This window comes from Procambarus clarkii, chromosome 58 (genome assembly GCF_040958095.1).
Source record: "Procambarus clarkii isolate CNS0578487 chromosome 58, FALCON_Pclarkii_2.0, whole genome shotgun sequence".
In the NCBI taxonomy this organism is placed as follows: domain Eukaryota; kingdom Metazoa; phylum Arthropoda; class Malacostraca; order Decapoda; family Cambaridae; genus Procambarus; species Procambarus clarkii.
Window position 1 is genome coordinate 10,766,401 of NC_091207.1, and position 18,755 is coordinate 10,785,155.

At 43.0% G+C, this 18,755-nt stretch overlaps 1 protein-coding gene across 3 annotated transcripts in view; it reads right to left on the reverse strand.

Annotated features, from left to right (window-relative positions):
- Window positions 1–625: 625 nt before the first annotated feature.
- Window positions 626–18,755, reverse strand: part of LOC123767970 (sulfotransferase 1C4) — an 85,337-nt gene continuing 67,207 nt past the window's right edge. For all 3 annotated transcript variants that reach the window (XM_069306547.1, XM_069306548.1, XM_069306546.1), the window contains exons 6-8: window positions 16,362–16,528; window positions 10,951–11,071; window positions 626–5,638 (exon numbers count right to left, since the gene is read on the reverse strand). In XM_069306547.1, the coding sequence (XP_069162648.1) occupies window positions 5,517–5,638; window positions 10,951–11,071; window positions 16,362–16,528 (410 nt within the window). In that variant the 3' untranslated portion in view covers window positions 626–5,516. The remainder of the gene's footprint in view (window positions 5,639–10,950; window positions 11,072–16,361; window positions 16,529–18,755) is intronic.

The following is an 18,755-nucleotide window of genomic DNA, read 5'->3' on the forward strand; positions in this document are numbered from 1 at the left end:
TGCTCTTTCGGCCCGCCTCTCAACTGTCAATCAACTGTTTACTAACTTTTTTTTTTTTTTTTTTCCCCCACACCCCACACACACACCCCAGGAAGCAGCCCGTGACAGCTGACTAACTCCCAGGTACCTATTTACTGCTAGGTAACAGGGGCACTTAGGGTGAAAGAAACTTTGCCCATTTGTTTCTGCCTTGTGCGGGAATCGAACCCGCGCCACAGAATTACGAGTCCTGCGCGCTATCCACCAGGCTACGAGACCCCAACCTCAACCAACTGTGGTCTTTCCTCTCCGCTACAGTTGCCACCATGGTGCACAAGTGTTTAATACACCATAATGCTAATATAAAAATCGTGAGGCAATTGGAAGTTTGTGTAAAAAAAATAGTTAGTGCATTGAGTATATTATTTAAATGGATGTTAGTTTACTGGATGCAGCTTTGACTGTACTGTATATGTGTGTGTGGGGCTCTTGTTGTCATTGACAGATGAGAACAAGTAGAGACAACTGGCTACGATGCAGTAAAATACCGAGTTAATGGAATTTGTATTAGTTAAAAATATTATAAAATCTGGTGGATAAAGTAGGACGGCAATGACACTTTATTATAATAAAAATTGATACCGTGTAAGAGTTATTGCTTATATTTATTGTCCAAGTAAATAATGTGAATACATTATTGTCAGTACATTATATTGCAAGAGTTCCTTAACCCTTGCACTGCTCACCTATTTTCGGCAAAAACGTCTTGGTGCAATTGTCAAGGACATATTTTTGTTATTTTTACAAATGTTCAGGTAAATTTAATGTCAAAATGTTTCCAAAGTCAACTATTTCCATTTCAAAACACAAATAGTAATGAAAACATTAAAAAACATTAAAATATAGCCAAATTAAAAAACAAAAAGCACAACTCTGAGCGCCTAAAGGCGCTTTGCGCAGTGCAGTGGTTAAGACACTGAAGAGAAATTTGACCATTTGAGGAATAAAGTTTCCTTCTATCACCAAGTGATAACTTCATTTACACATCAAATTGTTTACCCTTATTTATAATGGTAATTATATTTATTGTGTAATGCATTAAATAAATATTTTGCTACAAAAGCATTTTAGTCGTATACCTAATGTATGCAGATTATCAGTTGCTTGCAAGTAGACCCAAGGGGTAACACAGGGCCAAATGGAGCCAGGAACATTAACAAGCTAACACTCCACCCGGACCCATTTAGACCTCCAAAACCCCAAGTGAAAGCCCATGACACGTTCCTGAACACTGTACCAGCCACAGCTGCGAACATCATGGGCCCAAGGGTAGACCGCAAGCTGGCTAGATTTAATGAAAGTGTGTACAATCTGGGATAAACTTTGGAACAGAACCGAGGAAACTTGATCGACAGAATGTCCACTGAAGCAGAGCGGGTGGCATGTAGGTAGAAATGAACCAGAACAACAGTACAACAAATAATGCACCTCTGGCCGTACAAGCCAAGCATCAATCACTAAGGGGCCCTTTCAAAAGGCAACCAACTCATTTTCTGCCAGGGGGAAAAAAAAAGGCGAATGCTGCGAAGGAAGTAGCTGTCCACTAGAGGCTTGAAAAAACTTTGCAAAATGGCACTGAGGAGACATGAACGCTGAGCTCCCAACAAGAGCACTTCTGCTGAAGTCGACCAATAAAAGGCACAGCTAAGACAAAAAAAAAATCAGAACCATCCGTACATACAGAAGAAACAGTGAGAAGAGGCAGGCAAAAGGAGCTGCAGGAAACTTCATACTGTTGTACCGACAAAAGATGCAGATGGGACATCAACAATTCAGCACACCATATAAATGGTACAATAGTAAATCTGCATAAGAAATGCCAGCTACAAAGATCAGCAGAGAAGGTCAAACCAGCAAAATATTTCACCGGGCTGATCTGCAGCAAGATAAAAAAAGAAACCAAGGCAGAACTGGTCACTAAGAAGCCAGATGAATCACCTTGCCCAAGCACATCAACACCACCACTCAGAGCAGCAAGTGAACCAGGGGAAAGAGATAGAGGAACATTCATCTCAACCAGTCCCCTTGAAATGAATCCACAGTGAGAGCCACACAAGGAATAGTTACATGGTATGAAAGGACGAATTGACGGTCCATGTAATAGAAATGAGACGAGATAAACCATATGTGAGAAGGGTGGACACCCCACACATGAACTGTGCAGAGAACCAGACCCTGAAAAGCCAGAAGTCTAGCTACATGAAGAGTTCAACTCCAAAGGGAAACATGAACCATATTGAACCACTGGGGAGCAGTCAGAATGGAGCCCAGTATCCTTCAACAGGCCTGTATCAGTTTTTGTGCACCTGAAGAGTGAACCCAACCATCAGCTGTGGGAGGCCTGGTGAGCACTGAGCACAAACCCCAACCATGAGCTGAGGTGCCTGTGAATATATCAAACAATGGGGGAAGGTAGGCACTATGGAATCTGAGCCCGAAGAGGAAGCCTGAGGGATACTGAGCCGACAAGGGGCAAGCAAGTCCCTAATGTGACCGCCGTCATTGGTGAAACGGGTGGAAACGAAGGAACCAGCACAACACTTGGAGCTGAACCTAGCCCAGGGAAAACACCCCACAGACAAAGCTCGGGCTCCAGCACAACCTCTTGACTAACTGCTGAGCCACCTGGGCCCAGCCCAACACTAGACTGCAACTTCGCTGCAGGCGGCGCAGAGAGAGAAGCCGATCACAAACCCCCAAACCAAACCCCTGGTCTTGAAAGTGCACAGAGTGACATGGAGCCCAAACCAGTCAATCAACAAAAAGTTACCAAAGCACAAACCCACCAAGAAGCCCCAACCAGGCCTTGAACCGGTGGGGAAGGGGAAATGCACCAGGATGTATCTGGAAGATGTAGGAACACCATCTACTGCAAATCTGCCTGCAAAATCAGGCAGAATCAAGCAAAGCTGTCACGTGGAAGGTCTGTCAGTTAATGTGACACGCACACACGCACACAAAATATGCGAACAAGCTTGAATGGTCCCCAAGCCAATATGCAACTGAAAACTCCACTCCCCAGAAGGATTCGAACCCAGCCAGCCAGGAGCACTATGCATCATGGCGTACCTGGGGCCAGATTCACGAAGCAGTTACGCAAGTACTTACGAACGTGTACATCTTTCCTCAATCTTTGATGGCTTTGGTTACATTTATTAAACACTTTACAAGCATGAAGACTTCCCAATCAACTGTTGTTATTGTTATAAACAGCTTCCTGGTGCTTCGGAGCTCATTAACTGTTTAATAATTATAAATAAAGCCGTCAAAGATTGAGGAAAGATGTTCACATTCGTAAGTACTTGCGTAACTGTTTCGTGAATCTGGCGCCTGGTTCTTTAACCACTCGACCACCGTGAATATATAAAAGTCATTGGTAGCCGAGGTTATATCCTCAACGACCCGACAGCACTTGGTGGTAGACCTCACTGGCACCACCTGGCGAGCACACCATAAAATCTTGTTCCGTTTCTATACAACCAACATTCGCAGCCAACTAGACTATTGTTGCCAAGCATATGCGTCGGCTGCGCCTACTAACCTACAGAGCCTCGAGGTCATACAAAACAATGCCATGCGACTTATATGTGGCGCAATGCGTTCAACTCCAATTCTCGGACTCTACGGGGAAACGGGCCTCACAAGCCTAGCCGCCAGACGAGACAATGTGTGCCAACTATCTGTACCACTGCTCACCAGACACACAAATACAGATCAAACATTAACCCAACAGTTAACCCACATAACCCCCGCTTCCCAACCACTCGCAACCTTTCCTCACACGGGCTACAAATAACCTCAATATAGACCTCACTTTACTCCAAAACTCGGAAACCCAACTTACTGTTCCCCCTATTCCACCCTGGCTTTATACAACTCCTAATACAGCAATACAACTGGAAAACAACATTCCAAAGTCTGCACCAAACTCAGCCATAGCCTCAGTCTTTGTCTCAACAATGACAAATTGCTACCCAAATACCACAGCGATTTATACAGATGGATCTCTCATCATGAACAACGTACCCTCGGTCACTAGCGCTGTATGGATACCGGAATACCATCTCAAGCAGGGATAGCGGTTACCAAACCAACTATCTGTGTTCACAGCTGAATTATATGCCTTATATCAAGCTCTCCAAATAATCACAACATTACCAGTCGGGACATATACAATCTGCAGTGACTCCAAGAGTGCGATTCAAGCCATTACGTACTCTTCAACAACGTGCAAGGAGTTTGTTTACCCATGTCTTCAACTTCTTCATGAACATCGATTGAACGGTTATGATACCTCTATCCAATGGGTCCCAGCGCATTGTGGTATTCTCCATAATGAACTTGTAGACCAACTAGCCAAAGCAATGCACAACACACCTCACATTACCCGTCATCCAATACCTCATGTTGCACGTAAAGGAGCCTTCAAAGATACCATCACCCAAGATTTTGTAATGAAACGGAAAACGTTATGCTCGTGTCTATACTATAGTATAAAACCAGAGGAATTGATATAACAATGACCAGATTAAGGCTGGGACACACCACACTGGCAGCACACAGCTCTAAATACAAGACAGACATCTACGAACTCTGCATCCACAGCATTCGAACACTTCCTCCTTCACTGTTGTCGACATCATAGTGCCAGCGTAAACTTCAAACAAGTTCTTATCGTACATAAAATACCTTTTAACACAGCATATATTAGGAGGAGGCGACTCTCTCTCTCTACACGTAAAATACCAAATAGTCAAAGCACTGGCTTGTATAATTATTTGAAATTTCTAGTGTTTGCCTCCCTTTTTGTGCATTTTCTGTTCTAACACATCTTGGCCAGTCCAGGGACCAGATTCACGAAGCAGTTACGCAAGTACTTACGAAACCTGTACATCTTTTCTCAATCTTTGGCGGCTTTGTTTACAATTATTAAACAATTAATGAGCTCCGAAACACCAGGAGGCTGTTTATAAGAATAACAACAGTTGACTGGGAAGTTTTCATGCTTGTAAACTGTTTAATAAATGTAACCAAAGCCGTCAAAGATTGAGGAAAGATGTACACGTTCGTAAGTACTTGCATAACTGCTTCGTGAATCTGGCCCCTAGTAGCCCATCAGTACTTTACACTGAGAACATATACTTGAGGCCTAAGATTGATTTGTTGCCGCCGAAGGCGGCTAGTTTATTGTGCACCCCATACTCATCCTGTGAGCGGTAGCGCAAAAGCATTACAGAGGGCACAATAGGTCTTTATCAGACCTCATCTTAGATTATTACATAAACAATTTCTTCAATCCTTCACACCTTATAGATACAATGTCAGCTAGTTACAGAGAAAGTGCTATTACAAGAGCTACATATTTACAGTAAGTCATCATACATTAATGGTAGGTTTTATCGTTAATACATAATAGTTTGGCCAATGGGGATATTACAGAGTCATAGGGGAGCTTCTGTTTATTCCTGGTCCACATATCAAACTTTGCTTCCTGAGTACTTGAACTCAAGACCTAAGTTAAGGATATTTTTCTTGGTCCATAGATCAATCTCAGCTTCTTGAGTACTTGTGAGGTGTTCCTTCCAGTTGCCCACTTCACCTGTAACACACAACTATTAGGTCTTACCACACAACACTGTACTTACGTGTTGCTCTCACACAAATATTGCCTTACATATTACTTCATGACAACCTGACTAACATTTTAATATTCAGATGTATAATTTGTCATGATTGAATCAATATACAGATCAACAATACAAATTAAGTAATTTGTTGTGTACTGACTTCTATTGAATACATACACATCCAAAGCAATGGTTATTATGACCACCACGTAAGAGTTTACTGACCAACCAGCAAGTATAATCGAGTATACTTGATTATATACTATACGACTATAGTATTATACCCCGAGTATAATCCAGGCCTAACATTAACTCTGGTCAGACACAGCAAGAAGCTGGGTGCACGTCTCAGTATATATATCCTGTTGTTTGTGCCAAGAGCTTAATGAGATACGTATTATAATTCAATAGTGGTGTGACCTTTGTGTCCTAGTTTCCTTTGTAGTCCTTTGTAGTCCTTTGTGTGTCCTTTGTAGACCTAGCTAGTGTCCTGTAACCTACCTTGCCCTTCTATTGTCAACCAATGTCTGTTTTTTTCTTTAAAGAGCGCTGTTTGTCGACATAATTGTATTTGTGCTGCTTTTTCATCTATGTTTTCATTTCTTGTTTTCATTCTACTCATTATGCTCAATTAGTATTAAGCTTGTCATTTAAGTTTATCATGCCCGAAACGCTTTGCGTAATAGTGGCTTTAGGCATTGTATGTACTAGCTCTACCTATAAGTCAAACAATCCTTGTAAATATTTATTGTATGTATGTACCTTACCTAAATAAAATTGTATTGTATTGTAGTTGTAATTTTGTTGAATTTATTTTATATTTCTCTGCTTGTAATTGTGTAGAATTATAGTGCATCAGAGCGCTGTTAGTGATCACCTGGGGTTGTGGTCAGTGAGGGTGTGTTGTGGTCAGTGAGGGTGTGTTGTGGTCAGTGAGGGTGTGTTGTGGTCAGTGTAGGTGGTGTTGTGGTCAGTGAGGGTGTGTTGTGGTCAGTGAGGGTGTGTTGTGGTCAGTGAGGGTGTGTTGTGGTCAGTGTGTACAATACAATACAATACAATACAATACAATACAATACAATACAATACAATACAATACAATTTTATTTAGGTAAGGTACATACATACAATAAATATTTACAAGGATTGTTTAACTTATAGGTAGAGCTAGTACATACAATGCCTAAAGCCACTATTACGCAAAGCGTTTCGGGCATGATAAACTTAAATGACAAGCTTAATACTAATTGAGCATAATGAGTAGAATGAAAACAAGAAATGAAAACATAGATGAAAAAGCAGCACAAATACAATTATGTCGACAAACAGCGCTCTTTAAAGAAAAAAACAGACATTGGTTGACAATAGAAGGGTAAGGTAGGTTACAGGGAATTTATTAGGTATAGCTTCGTTTTTAACTTAAACTGGTTGAGAGAGGTACAGTCTTTAACATGGTTGGGAAGGTCATTCCACATTCTGGGCCCCTTGATTTGTAGAGCATTTCTAGTTTGATTAAGTCGTACTCTAGGAATATCAAAACTGTATTTATTTCTGGTGTGATGCTCATGGGTTCTGATACAACCTTCTATGAAGCTTTTGAGATCAGGATTGGCATTATAGTTTAGCGTTTTATATATGTATAATACACATGAGAGAATGTGCAGTGACTTAATGTCTAACATATTCAGAGATTTGAGTAAGGGTACCGAGTGGTGTCTGGGGCCAGAATTGGATATTGTCCTAATAGCAGCTTTGTGTTGAGTAATTAGAGGACGTAAGTGATTTTGGGTAGTAGAGCCCCAAGCACAAATACCATAGTTGAGATATGGATAGATAAGGGAGTAATAGAGAGTCACCAGGGCAGGGCGTGGTACATAATATCTGATCTTAGAAAGAATGCCCACAGTTTTTGAAACTTTTTTTGATATGTTTAGAATGTGACCCTGGAAATTAAGCTTGTGGTCAATGAGAATGCCAAGGAATTTGCCATCTAATTTGTTACAAATTTGGGTATTGTTTATTTTGAGATTTATTTGATTAGAGGATTTATTGCCAAACAGAATATAAAAGGTTTTGTCAATGTTAAGGGTGAGTTTGTTGGCAGTTAGCCACAGATGGACTTTATTTAGCTCAGTATTTACTGTGGCATTTAGAGCAAGGGGATCAGGACTGGAGTAAATGAAGGTTGTGTCGTCAGCAAATAGAATTGGTTTGAGGTGTTGGGAGGCATTTGGAAGGTCATTAATGTAGATGAGAAAGAGGAGAGGGCCAAGTATGCTGCCCTGGGGAACACCAATGTTGATGGGTAGGGTGGGAGAAATTGAATTATTCACAGAAACATACTGGAGCCTGTCAGTAAGGTAGGATTTGAGGTATTGTAGGGAGTGTCCTCTGACTCCATAATGATGTAATTTAAGAAGAAGGTTTTGGTGGTTGACAGTGTCAAAAGCTTTACGCAGGTCCACAAACAACCCAACAGAGAACTCATTTTTATCAAGAGCTGTATGAATCGAGTTAAGCATACTAATAAGTGCATCGTTAGTGCTTTTTTTGGGTCTGAAGCCATATTGGCAAGGGCTAAGTATATTGAGTTTGGCTAGATATGAGTAAAGCTGCTTATAGATTAGTTTTTCAAAAATTTTTGACAAGTTTGGCAGGATTGATATAGGTCTGTAGTTGTTAACATCTGTGAGATTACCACATTTGTGGACAGGCGTTACTCTCGCTTTTTTTAGAATATCTGGAAAGGTTTGGAGTTCAAGTGACTTGTTGAAGAGCAAAGCAATAGCAGGGGCTAAAGATCTGGAGGCTTTTTTGTAAATTAAAGTTGGTATCTCCTCAAGGGCACCAGACTTGGTTTTAAGGGAAAGGATTATCTCATTGACGTCAGTGGAATTAATAGGCTTTAGGTACAGAGACTGTGGATGTGTATGTGTTGTGGGACACAAGGCAGCAGTTCCTGGGGTTGTGGGACACAAGGCAGCAGCTCCTGGGTTGTGGGACACAAGGCAGCAGTTCCTGGGGTTGTGGGACACAAGGCAGCAGCTCCTGGATTCACATGGTTTAGGAAGAGGCAAGGTCTCGTCTCCTGAGCTAGCAAGAGGCAAGGTCTCGTCTCCTGAGCTAGCAAGAGGCAAGGTCTCGTCTCCTGAGCTAGCAAGAGGCAAGGTCTCGTCTCCTGAGCTAGCAAGAGGCAAGGTCTCGTCTCCTGAGCTAGCAAGAGGCAAGGTCTCGTCTCCTGAGCTAGCAAGAGGCAAGGTCTCGTCTCCTGAGCTAGCAAGAGGCAAGGTCTCGTCTCCTGAGCTAGCAAGAGGCAAGGTCTCGTCTCCTGAGCTAGCAAGAGGCAAGGTCTCGTCTCCTGAGCTAGGAAGTTGGCAAGGTCTCGTCTCCTGAGCTAGCAAGAGGCAAGGTCTCGTCTCCTGAGCTAGGAAGTTGGCAAGGTCTCGTCTCATGAGCTAGCAAGAGGCAAGGTCTCGTCTCCTGAGCTAGGAAGAGGCAAGGTCTCGTCTCCTGAGCTAGCAAGAGGCAAGGTCTCGTCTCCTGAGCTAGCAAGAGGCAAGGTCTCGTCTCCTGAGCTAGCAAGAGGCAAGGTCTCGTCTCCTGAGCTAGCAAGAGGCAAGGTCTCGTCTCCTGAGCTAGCAAGAGGCAAGGTCTCGTCTCCTGAGCTAGCAAGAGGCAAGGTCTCGTCTCCTGAGCTAGGAAGAGGCAAGGTCTCGTCTCCTGAGCTAGCAAGTTGGCAAGGTCTCGTCTCCTGAGCTAGCAAGAGGCAAGGTCTCGTCTCCTGAGCTAGCAAGAGGCAAGGTCTCGTCTCCTGAGCTAGCAAGAGGCAAGGTCTCGTCTCCTGAGCTAGCAAGAGGCAAGGTCTCGTCTCCTGAGCTAGCAAGAGGCAAGGTCTCGTCTCCTGAGCTAGCAAGAGGCAAGGTCTCGTCTCCTGAGCTAGGAAGAGGCAAGGTCTCGTCTCCTGAGCTAGCAAGAGGCAAGGTCTCGTCTCCTGAGCTAGCAAGAGGCAAGGTCTCGTCTCATGAGCTAGGAAGAGGCAAGGTCTCGTCTCCTGAGCTAGCAAGAGGCAAGGTCTCGTCTCCTGAGCTAGCAAGAGGCAAGGTCTCGTCTCATGAGCTAGCAAGAGGCAAGGTCTCGTCTCCTGAGCTAGCAAGAGGCAAGGTCTCGTCTCCTGAGCTAGGAAGAGGCAAGGTCTCGTCTCCTGAGCTAGGAAGAGGCAAGGTCTCGTCTCCTGAGCTAGGAAGAGGCAAGGTCTCGTCTCCTGAGCTAGGAAGAGGCAAGGTCTCGTCTCCTGAGCTAGGAAGAGGCAAGGTCTCGTCTCCTGAGCTAGGAAGAGGCAAGGTCTCGTCTCCTGAGCTAGGAAGAGGCAAGGTCTCGTCTCCTGAGCTAGCAAGAGGCAAGGTCTCGTCTCCTGAGCTAGCAAGAGGCAAGGTCTCGTCTCCTGAGCTAGGAAGAGGCAAGGTCTCGTCTCCTGATCTAGCAAGAGGCAAGGTCTCGTCTCCTGAGCTAGCAAGAGGCAAGGACTCGTCTCCTGAGCTAGCAAGAGGCAAGGTCTCGTCTCCTGAGCTAGGAAGAGGCAAGGTCTCGTCTCATAAGGTTGAAAAGTGTCGTGTATTTTTACTTCAATTATTGTTTATTTTCATCTTTTATTTCCTTCATCACATTACTGTCTGTCAGTCTTACTCTTCCTAAACAATATTGTTTTTGAGTCTTAGCCTGACAGCTGAGTGGACAGCGCTTCGGATTTGTAGTCCCGAGGTTCCTGGTTCAATTCCCGGTGGAGGCGTAAACAAAAATGGGCAAAATGTTTCACCCTGATGCCCCTGTTACCTCGCAGTAAATAGGTACATGGGAGTTAGACAGCTGCTACAGGCTGCTGCTTCCTGGGGGTGTGTAACAAAAAGGAGGTCTGGTCGAGGACCGGGCCGCGGGGATGCTAGGCCCCGAAATCATCTCACGATAACTTCAATATAGATAACCTTTACTCTATCTAAACAATCCTCTGTGCCTTACCCTTTCTAAACAATCCTCTGTGCCTTACCCTTTCTAAACAATCCTCTGTGCCTTACCCTTTCTAAACAATCCTCTGTGCCTTACCCTTTCTAAACAATCCTCTGTGCCTTACCCTTTCTAAACAATCCTCTGTGCCTTACCCTTTCTAAACAATCCTCTGTGCCTTACCCTTTCTAAACAATCCTGTGCCTTACCCTTTCTAAACAATCCTCTGTGCCTTACCCTTTCTAAACAATCCTGTGCCTTACCCTTTCTAAACAATCCTGTGCCTTACCCTTTCTAAACAATCCTCCATGTTTTTTTACCAATTCCATGTTCAGTTTGACTGTGGTGTCCTTAGCTGTGCTCTGCTCCTCTCTGCGCTGCATCTCTGGGAAGCTTGTGTAGTGAGCGACCTGTGGACCCCAACCAATACTGTTAAATGGTAATCCAGTTGTAATTATTATCAAACAAATGATACAATGGTGAAAGTAACCTCATCAGATTAACAAGACTTCAATACGCTCTCTTCTATTTCCCGACGTTGTTTAGTAAGTAAATTTTATTCAGGAAAGTAAATACATAGTTGATTTACAAACATAATGTTGGATTTATAGATAGATGTAGTACATACAATACCTGAAGCCACTAGTATGTGTAACGTTTCGGGCAAATCTTGCCCGAAACTTGCATATCTTGCAGGTTCACCCCTATTACATTCATCATATTATTGTCTGGTCTTCCATTATCTTCACTCCCACCTTTGTCATCATAATTACTGCCCGAAACGCTTTGCGTAATAGTGGCTTTAGGCATTGTATGTACTAGCTCTGTCTATAAATCCATCAACTTTGTATCTTACCTTGTATGTATGTACTTTACCTGAATTTATTTATTTATTTATAACTTCTCGCATTAGCATGAAACCTTTTCTGGTGAGTAATATGAATCGACCAAATTGATCAAGAGGAATTGCTAAAGCCAGCAACTTCACGAACAAGAGGACACACAGTCAAGCTCAGGAAACGAAGGTGACAAAATTATATCTGAAAGTTTTCTTTTGCGTGTCTTGTGTTTTAGCAAGTTGTGGTGGCTTGTCGTGGTCCCACTCCATGTAGCATAGCCTCACTTCCCTCAGTCCTGCACGGGAGACATCTCCTGTCACGCAGGGTGCAGTCGCACCTCCACAGATCTCCAGTATCAGCTCTTGATACTGGCAATGGCTCAAAAGGGCCACCACTTACGGGCTATTCGTGCCCGTGCCACCTTTTGGGTGGCTTAAATCTTCATCAATCAATCTCAGTCCTGAGTACTGGGGCCATGCTGCTTGTGGTTCCGACTTCAGTTGTCTTGTCTGCATTACTCAACTTTCTCCCTCTGGAGGCAGTGATAGCATTCTTCTCGGCGCTCCTCACGTGGTGGCAGGTTGTGCTGGGCCAGGCTTTTTATTTGGCCTGGTACTTAACCCTTTTGTCTGCCATTTTTACTTCTCTTTTATGTGGGTATTGTCATGCACTTTCTCTGGGCTTCTGCTATTGCCTGACATTCTCAATGGATGTTGTATTTTCGGGACCCCAGCCTATCTTCTGGGGAAGGGGGGGGGGGGTCCAGAAGGGTTGTGGCGTTGCCTGTTTTTGGTGAGGAACACGTCCTCGGGTGAGTCAAGTTCTTGGCCGTTGATCTTCCCTATCTTGGCTTTCTGTTTCCTTTTGTTGGTGCTGTGAGGGAAGTGCTGTGAGTGAGGTGCTGTGAGGGAGGTGCTGGGAGGGATGTGCTGTGAGTGAGGTGCTGTGAGGGAGTAAGGGGAAGGGGAGCACTTCACCTGGTTTTTGACTATCCCTTCTAAGTTCCATTGTTGAGGACGTTCGGGTTCTCTCACTTGGACCTCGGCGGTGTCGGGGTGTTCTGTCCCTCTCCTGCGTCCAGGACTGTCAGGTCAGACGTCCTCCCCTACTCTGTGTACAAGAAGGGGATAGACAGGAGACACTGAACTACAGACCAGTGTCCCTGATTTACGTACCATGCAAATTAATGGAGAACATTGTGCGAAAAAAGCTAGTGGAACATCTGGAGCGAAGGAACTTTGTAACAACACCAACATGGGTTCAGGGATGGCAAGTCCTGCTTCACAGGATTAATTGAATTCTACGACCAGGCAACAAGAATCAGGCAAGAAAGAGAGGGGGTGGGCAGACTGCATATTTTTGGATTGCCAGAAAGCCTTTGGCACAGTACCACACAAGAGGCTAGTGCGTAAAGCTGGAGATGCAGGCAGGAGTGAAAGGGAAGGTACTCCATTGGATAAGGGAGTACTTGAGTAACAGAAGACAGCGAGTCACTGTGAGGGGTTAGGCCTCAGAGTAGCAAGGCGTCACTAGTGGAGTCCCGCAGGGTTCAGTCTTTGGATCTATACTGTTTCCGATATATGTAAATGATCTCCCAGAGGATATAGAATCGTTCCTCTCATTGTTTGCTGATGATGCAAAAATTATGAGGAAGATTAAGACGAAGGAAGATAGTATGAGGCTACAAGATGACCTAGACAAACTGAATGAATGGTCCAACAAATGGCTACTAAAGTTCAACCCGAGTAAATGTAAGGTAATGAAATTAGGCAGTGGAAACAGGAGGCCAGACACAGGATACAGAATGGGAGATGAAGTCCTTTATGAAACGGACAGAGAGAAAGATCTAGGAGTTGATTTCACACCAAACCTGTCTCCTGAAGCCCACATAAAAAATAATAACATCTGCGGCGTATACAAGGCTGGCTAACATCAGAACAGCGTTCAGGAACCTGTGCAAGGAATCCTTCAGAACCTTGTATACCACATACGTAAGACCAATCCTGGAGCATGCGGCCCCACAATGGAGCCCGTACCTTGTCAAGCACAAGACGAAGCTTTAAAAAGTTCAGAGGTATGCCACTAGGCTAGTCCCAGAACTAAGAGGCATGAGTTACAAGGACAGACTGCGTGAAATGCACCTCACGACCTTGGAAGACAGAAGAGTAAGGGGAGACATGATCTTTACCTAGAAAATTCTCAGAGAAATTGACAGGGCAGATAAAGATAAACTAACACTGGTGGTACGAGAACAAGGGGACACAGGTGGTGACTGAGTACCGAAATGAGCCACAGGGACGTTAGAAAGAACTTTTTCCAGTGTCAGTAGTTAACAGATGGAATGTATTCGGCAGTGATGTGGTGGAGGTTGACTCCATACACAGTTTTAAATGTAGATATGATAGAGCCCAGTAGGCTCAGGAACCTGTACACCAGTTGATTGACAGTTGAGAGGCGGAACCAAAGAGCCAAAGTTCAACCCCCGCAAGTACAACTATGTGAGTAAAAATAGGCGAGTACTAGCACGTCTAGCGCTTAGGACTGATGGAAAAACCCCACGACGCCCTGGGGGAGGGAGGGGGGGGGGTTCAGGGGCCCCTACCAGAAGCCAAGCGACTCATCCCCAGCCAGACACTGGTGGCGGCTGGGTGGGACAGGCAGCAACCCAACAAAGCGCCCTCGAGGGACATAAGAAGAAAAGCTTCGGCACAGAAGGCGCTCAAGAAGGTTAACAACAGTTGGACGTTGGTGTTCCAACAACTTCTTATTTATTTATTAATTCAAATACAAGAAGGTACATTGGGTTTGTGGTGATACATAGCCTGGTGTTTACAGTCTTGTAAAGCCACTAGTACGCGCAGCGTTGCGGGCAGGTCCTTAATCTAACAGATAATTCTAAGTAGGCAAATTCTAGTAAAATTTATAAAATGTCAACAGGTACATTGTAAGAAAAAAATGAGAGAGATTAGTAGGTATATTAAAGCACATTGGTAACTGATTGACTGCATTGAACAGCTTGATTCGTAATTTAACAAAGATTAATAGACACAATACAGCATATTGATAGCACATATAAGACGACAGCAATGATCACAATGGTAAAGTTGTTTGGATTAGGTACATAAAGATTGGGTAGCACTAGATACAGTGCTCACATAATAAGTCAGATCTCATTTGCTAACTTGGCTTCCATTTGCTCCACATTGATCTTCCTGCAGATAATCCCTAACTCTCCAATAGTCTCTCCTGTATTACCTCATGCTCCACGTCTTGTCTCTAACTCTCTCTTTCAGTTCTACAATGTTATCAAACATCAAACTGAGAAAGGCCTTTGATACTGTTAATCACGATTACCTCTTATGTAAACTCCATCATTATGGAATCCGAGGCCATGCACTGGACTATATCCAATCCTATCTTAGTGATAGACACCAATGTGTAGCCATCAATAATATAACCTCTCCCACTCTACCTATAACCGTTGGAGTGCCACAGGGCAGCATCTTGGGACCTCTTCTATTTCTTATATACATCAATGATCTGCCTAATGTCTCTAACATTCTGAAACCTATTTTGTTTGCTGATGATACTACCCTCATCTACTCCAACCCCAACCCACATACACTAAATGATGTTGTTAATAATGAACTAAAAAAAAGTCCACTTATGGATGTCAACCAACAAACTAACACTTAACATAGAAAAGACCTACTACATCCTATTTGGAAGAAAATATACAAATGCAATTCAGCTTCAGATAGACAATGTAAACATTAGCAATAAAAAATGATGGAAAGTTTCTTGACATATTCCTAGACAAGAGACTCAACTTCAGTACCCACATACAACACATAACTAAGAAAGTATCTAAAACAGTTGGTATACTCTCCAAAATCAGATATTATGTACCTAACTCTGCTCTCATCTCTATATTATGCACTAATCTATCCCTATCTCAACTATGGTATCTGTGCATGGGGTTCAACCACTGCAAACCACCTCAAGTCCATCATCACCCAGCAAAAATCTGCTATCAGAATAATATCAAATTCTGCTTTCAGACAACACACAGCCCCCTTGTTTAACTCCCTAAACATGCTAAACATAATCTCACTCCATAAATTCTCTTGTGTCAGCTACATTTACAAAACCCTGTTCTTAAATGCAAATCCTTGTCTGAAACTCTTCCTGGACAGATGTAATAGGATCCATTATCACCACACCAGAAATAAATATCTCTGATATCCCCAGAGTTAAACTTAATCTGTGTAAACACTCTATGCAAATAAAGGGACCTAGTTTATGGAACTCACTCCCTACTGAATTGAAAAGTTGTCCAACTTTTACATCATTCAAAATCAATACTAAAAAGTACCTAATTTCATCTTCATAGTTTTTCACTTTTTGCCTTAAAATTGCACTGTATCTATTGCTACCCAATCTCCCAACCTTTATGTACCCAATCTGAACATCTTTACCATTGTGATCATTGCTGTCTTATATGTGCTGTCAATCTGCTGTATGGTGTCTATTAATCTTGTTTAAATTACTAATCAAGCTGTCAATGTAATCAATCAGAGCTTTAATATAACAATGTGCTTTAATATACTTACTAAGCTCTCTCATCTCATTTTTCTCTTGCAATGTATCTATCATTTATCAATTCTGATAGAAATTACCTACTTAAAATTATCTGTTAGATTAATACTGTACTATCCAATGTATTCTCACAAACCCAATGTACCTTCTTGTATATATATAAATAAATAAATAAATAAATAAATAAATAAATAAATAGTGACATGCTGTACGTGACAGTGGGTGTCTGTAGGGATAGGGGACTGTAAGGAAAGTTACGTACCTGCTGTAGCTGGTGTTGGGTGAGTGAGGTACCAAGGAAATTGTTCAGTTTGTGCAGTTGTCCCATAATGTCTGTCTTGAGGTCCTCGTAGAACAGGAAGAGCATGTTGGGATGCTCTCGCTTCACCCAGGCCTCCCGTACGTGCTCCAAGTATGGACCGTACAACACTGGAAGGAACAGTAAACAAAGTAAACCATTGTGACACACACCAGAGCATGTACAACATCAACTAAGCTCCTAATATTACATGATCTCAATCTCAGCAAAATATTTTGGCAACAAAAGATCCCCCTCTTCCCTCCAATGATAGAAACGAAATGTGCGAGTAAAATTGGTTGACACGGCAGACAAACACTTGATGAGGCTTCACATTACTATGTCAACAAGGGCAGGGGGCAGGGAACTCACTAGCACAGCCCGTCCTCCTATTTTGGTAGTACATATAGTAACGACGAGGACCATTGCTTATATATGTGCCGACTTACAACGAAATTAGAAGCCGAAATGGGAACCATTGAGTTTGACAAACCGGAAAGCTATTTTTTTTACTCGTGTTGCTTTGATAAACTAAGCTAACCTAACCTTCCTAGGTCTAATACATGATATCTGAGGCTTAATATAGTACATGTGTGCTATAGTAGGCCTAGGAATATTTAAGTAACTTTTTTTAGCTTTTTTTTTTTTTTGAGATATATACAAGAGTTGTTACATTCTTGTTGCATTTATTGGTAAACAATTCCTTACTACTCAGTATACTACTATTTTAAAGCCAAGTGTGAGATTTTCCTTTTATTTCCTTACTTAAAGGATCTGAACATTAATACAAAATGTCCTCAGTCAGAAAGGACTGCGCCAGAGCACCTTAATACCATAAGAGGAAAATAGTCAATAAGTAAACGCCAGGGTTCCAAACTATTTTTTGTTATTTATAAAAGAAACCACAATGTACAAAAACTTCAAAAGTAGAAACCAAGAGTACATACAGGACACGCAGAATACAGTAATATAACATGAAAAGAACCTAAACACAAGAAGAACCAAGAGGGAAATACACTATATAGAAATTATGTATTATGTATTATGTGTAGAAATACACATGCCCGAAACGCTTTGCGTAATAGTGGCTTTAGGCATTGTATGTACTAGCTATACCTATAAGTTAAACAATCCTTATAAATATTTATTGTATGTATGTACCTTACCTAAATAAAATTGTATTGTATTGTTGTAGTATACAAATCATACAACAAACCCCCGACACGGACACATAATACAGAACAATCAGAACACGACACATAACCAGTACAAGATACACAAAGCATTAAGAACAGAAAACAGAACCACACAGAGAACCGTAAGTACAAGGACAAACAAACAGTACAAAAAGACACATGCAAACGACCAGAAGGCCGTGGGGACACAAGTACATAATAGAAACTATCACCACACCAAACACACACACACAGCAGTGCAACCAGCTACACATAAGACACACACAGCCGGAAGTATACAACCACACCCAACCACACAGAACATATACAGGAAGACACAGACACACATGTAAACCCCACACAAGTACTGAGTACTCTGAGAGTACTCAGTGCTTGTGTGGGGTTCTGAGTACTCTGCTGTACTGAGAGTACAGAAGAGTACTCAGTACTCTGAGAGAGAACTATCAACATCAGAGGCCCGAGACTGTTCAACACGCTTCCACTACACATAAGGGACATAACTGGCCGACCCCTCACAGTGTTCAAGAGAGAACTGTCAACATCAGAGGCCCGAGACTGTTCAACACGCTTCCACTACACATAGGGGCATAACTGGCCGACCCCTCACAGTGTTCAAGAGTGAACTATCAACATCAGAGGCCCGAGACTGTTCAACACGCTTCCACTACACATAAGGGACATAACTGGCCGACCCCTCACAGTGTTCAAGAGAGAACTATCAACATCAGAGGCCCGAGACTGTTCAACACGCTTCCACTACACATAAGGGACATAACTGGCCGACCCCTCACAGTGTTCAAGAGAGAACTATCAACATCAGAGGCCCGAGACTGTTCAACACGCTTCCACTACACATAAGGGACATAACTGGCCGACCCCTCACAGTGTTCAAGAGAGAACTATCAACATCAGAGGCCCGAGACTGTTCAACACGCTTCCACTACACATAAGGGGCATAACTGGCCGACCCCTCACAGTGTTCAAGAGAGAACTGGATAAGCACCTCCAAAGGATACCTGATCAACCAGGCTGTGACTCATACGTCAGGTTGCGAGCAGCCGCGTCCAACAGCCTGGTTGATCAGTCCGGCAACCAGGAGGCCTGGTCGACGACCGGGCCGCGGGGACGCTAAGCCCCGGAAGCACCTCAAGGTAAGGTAATC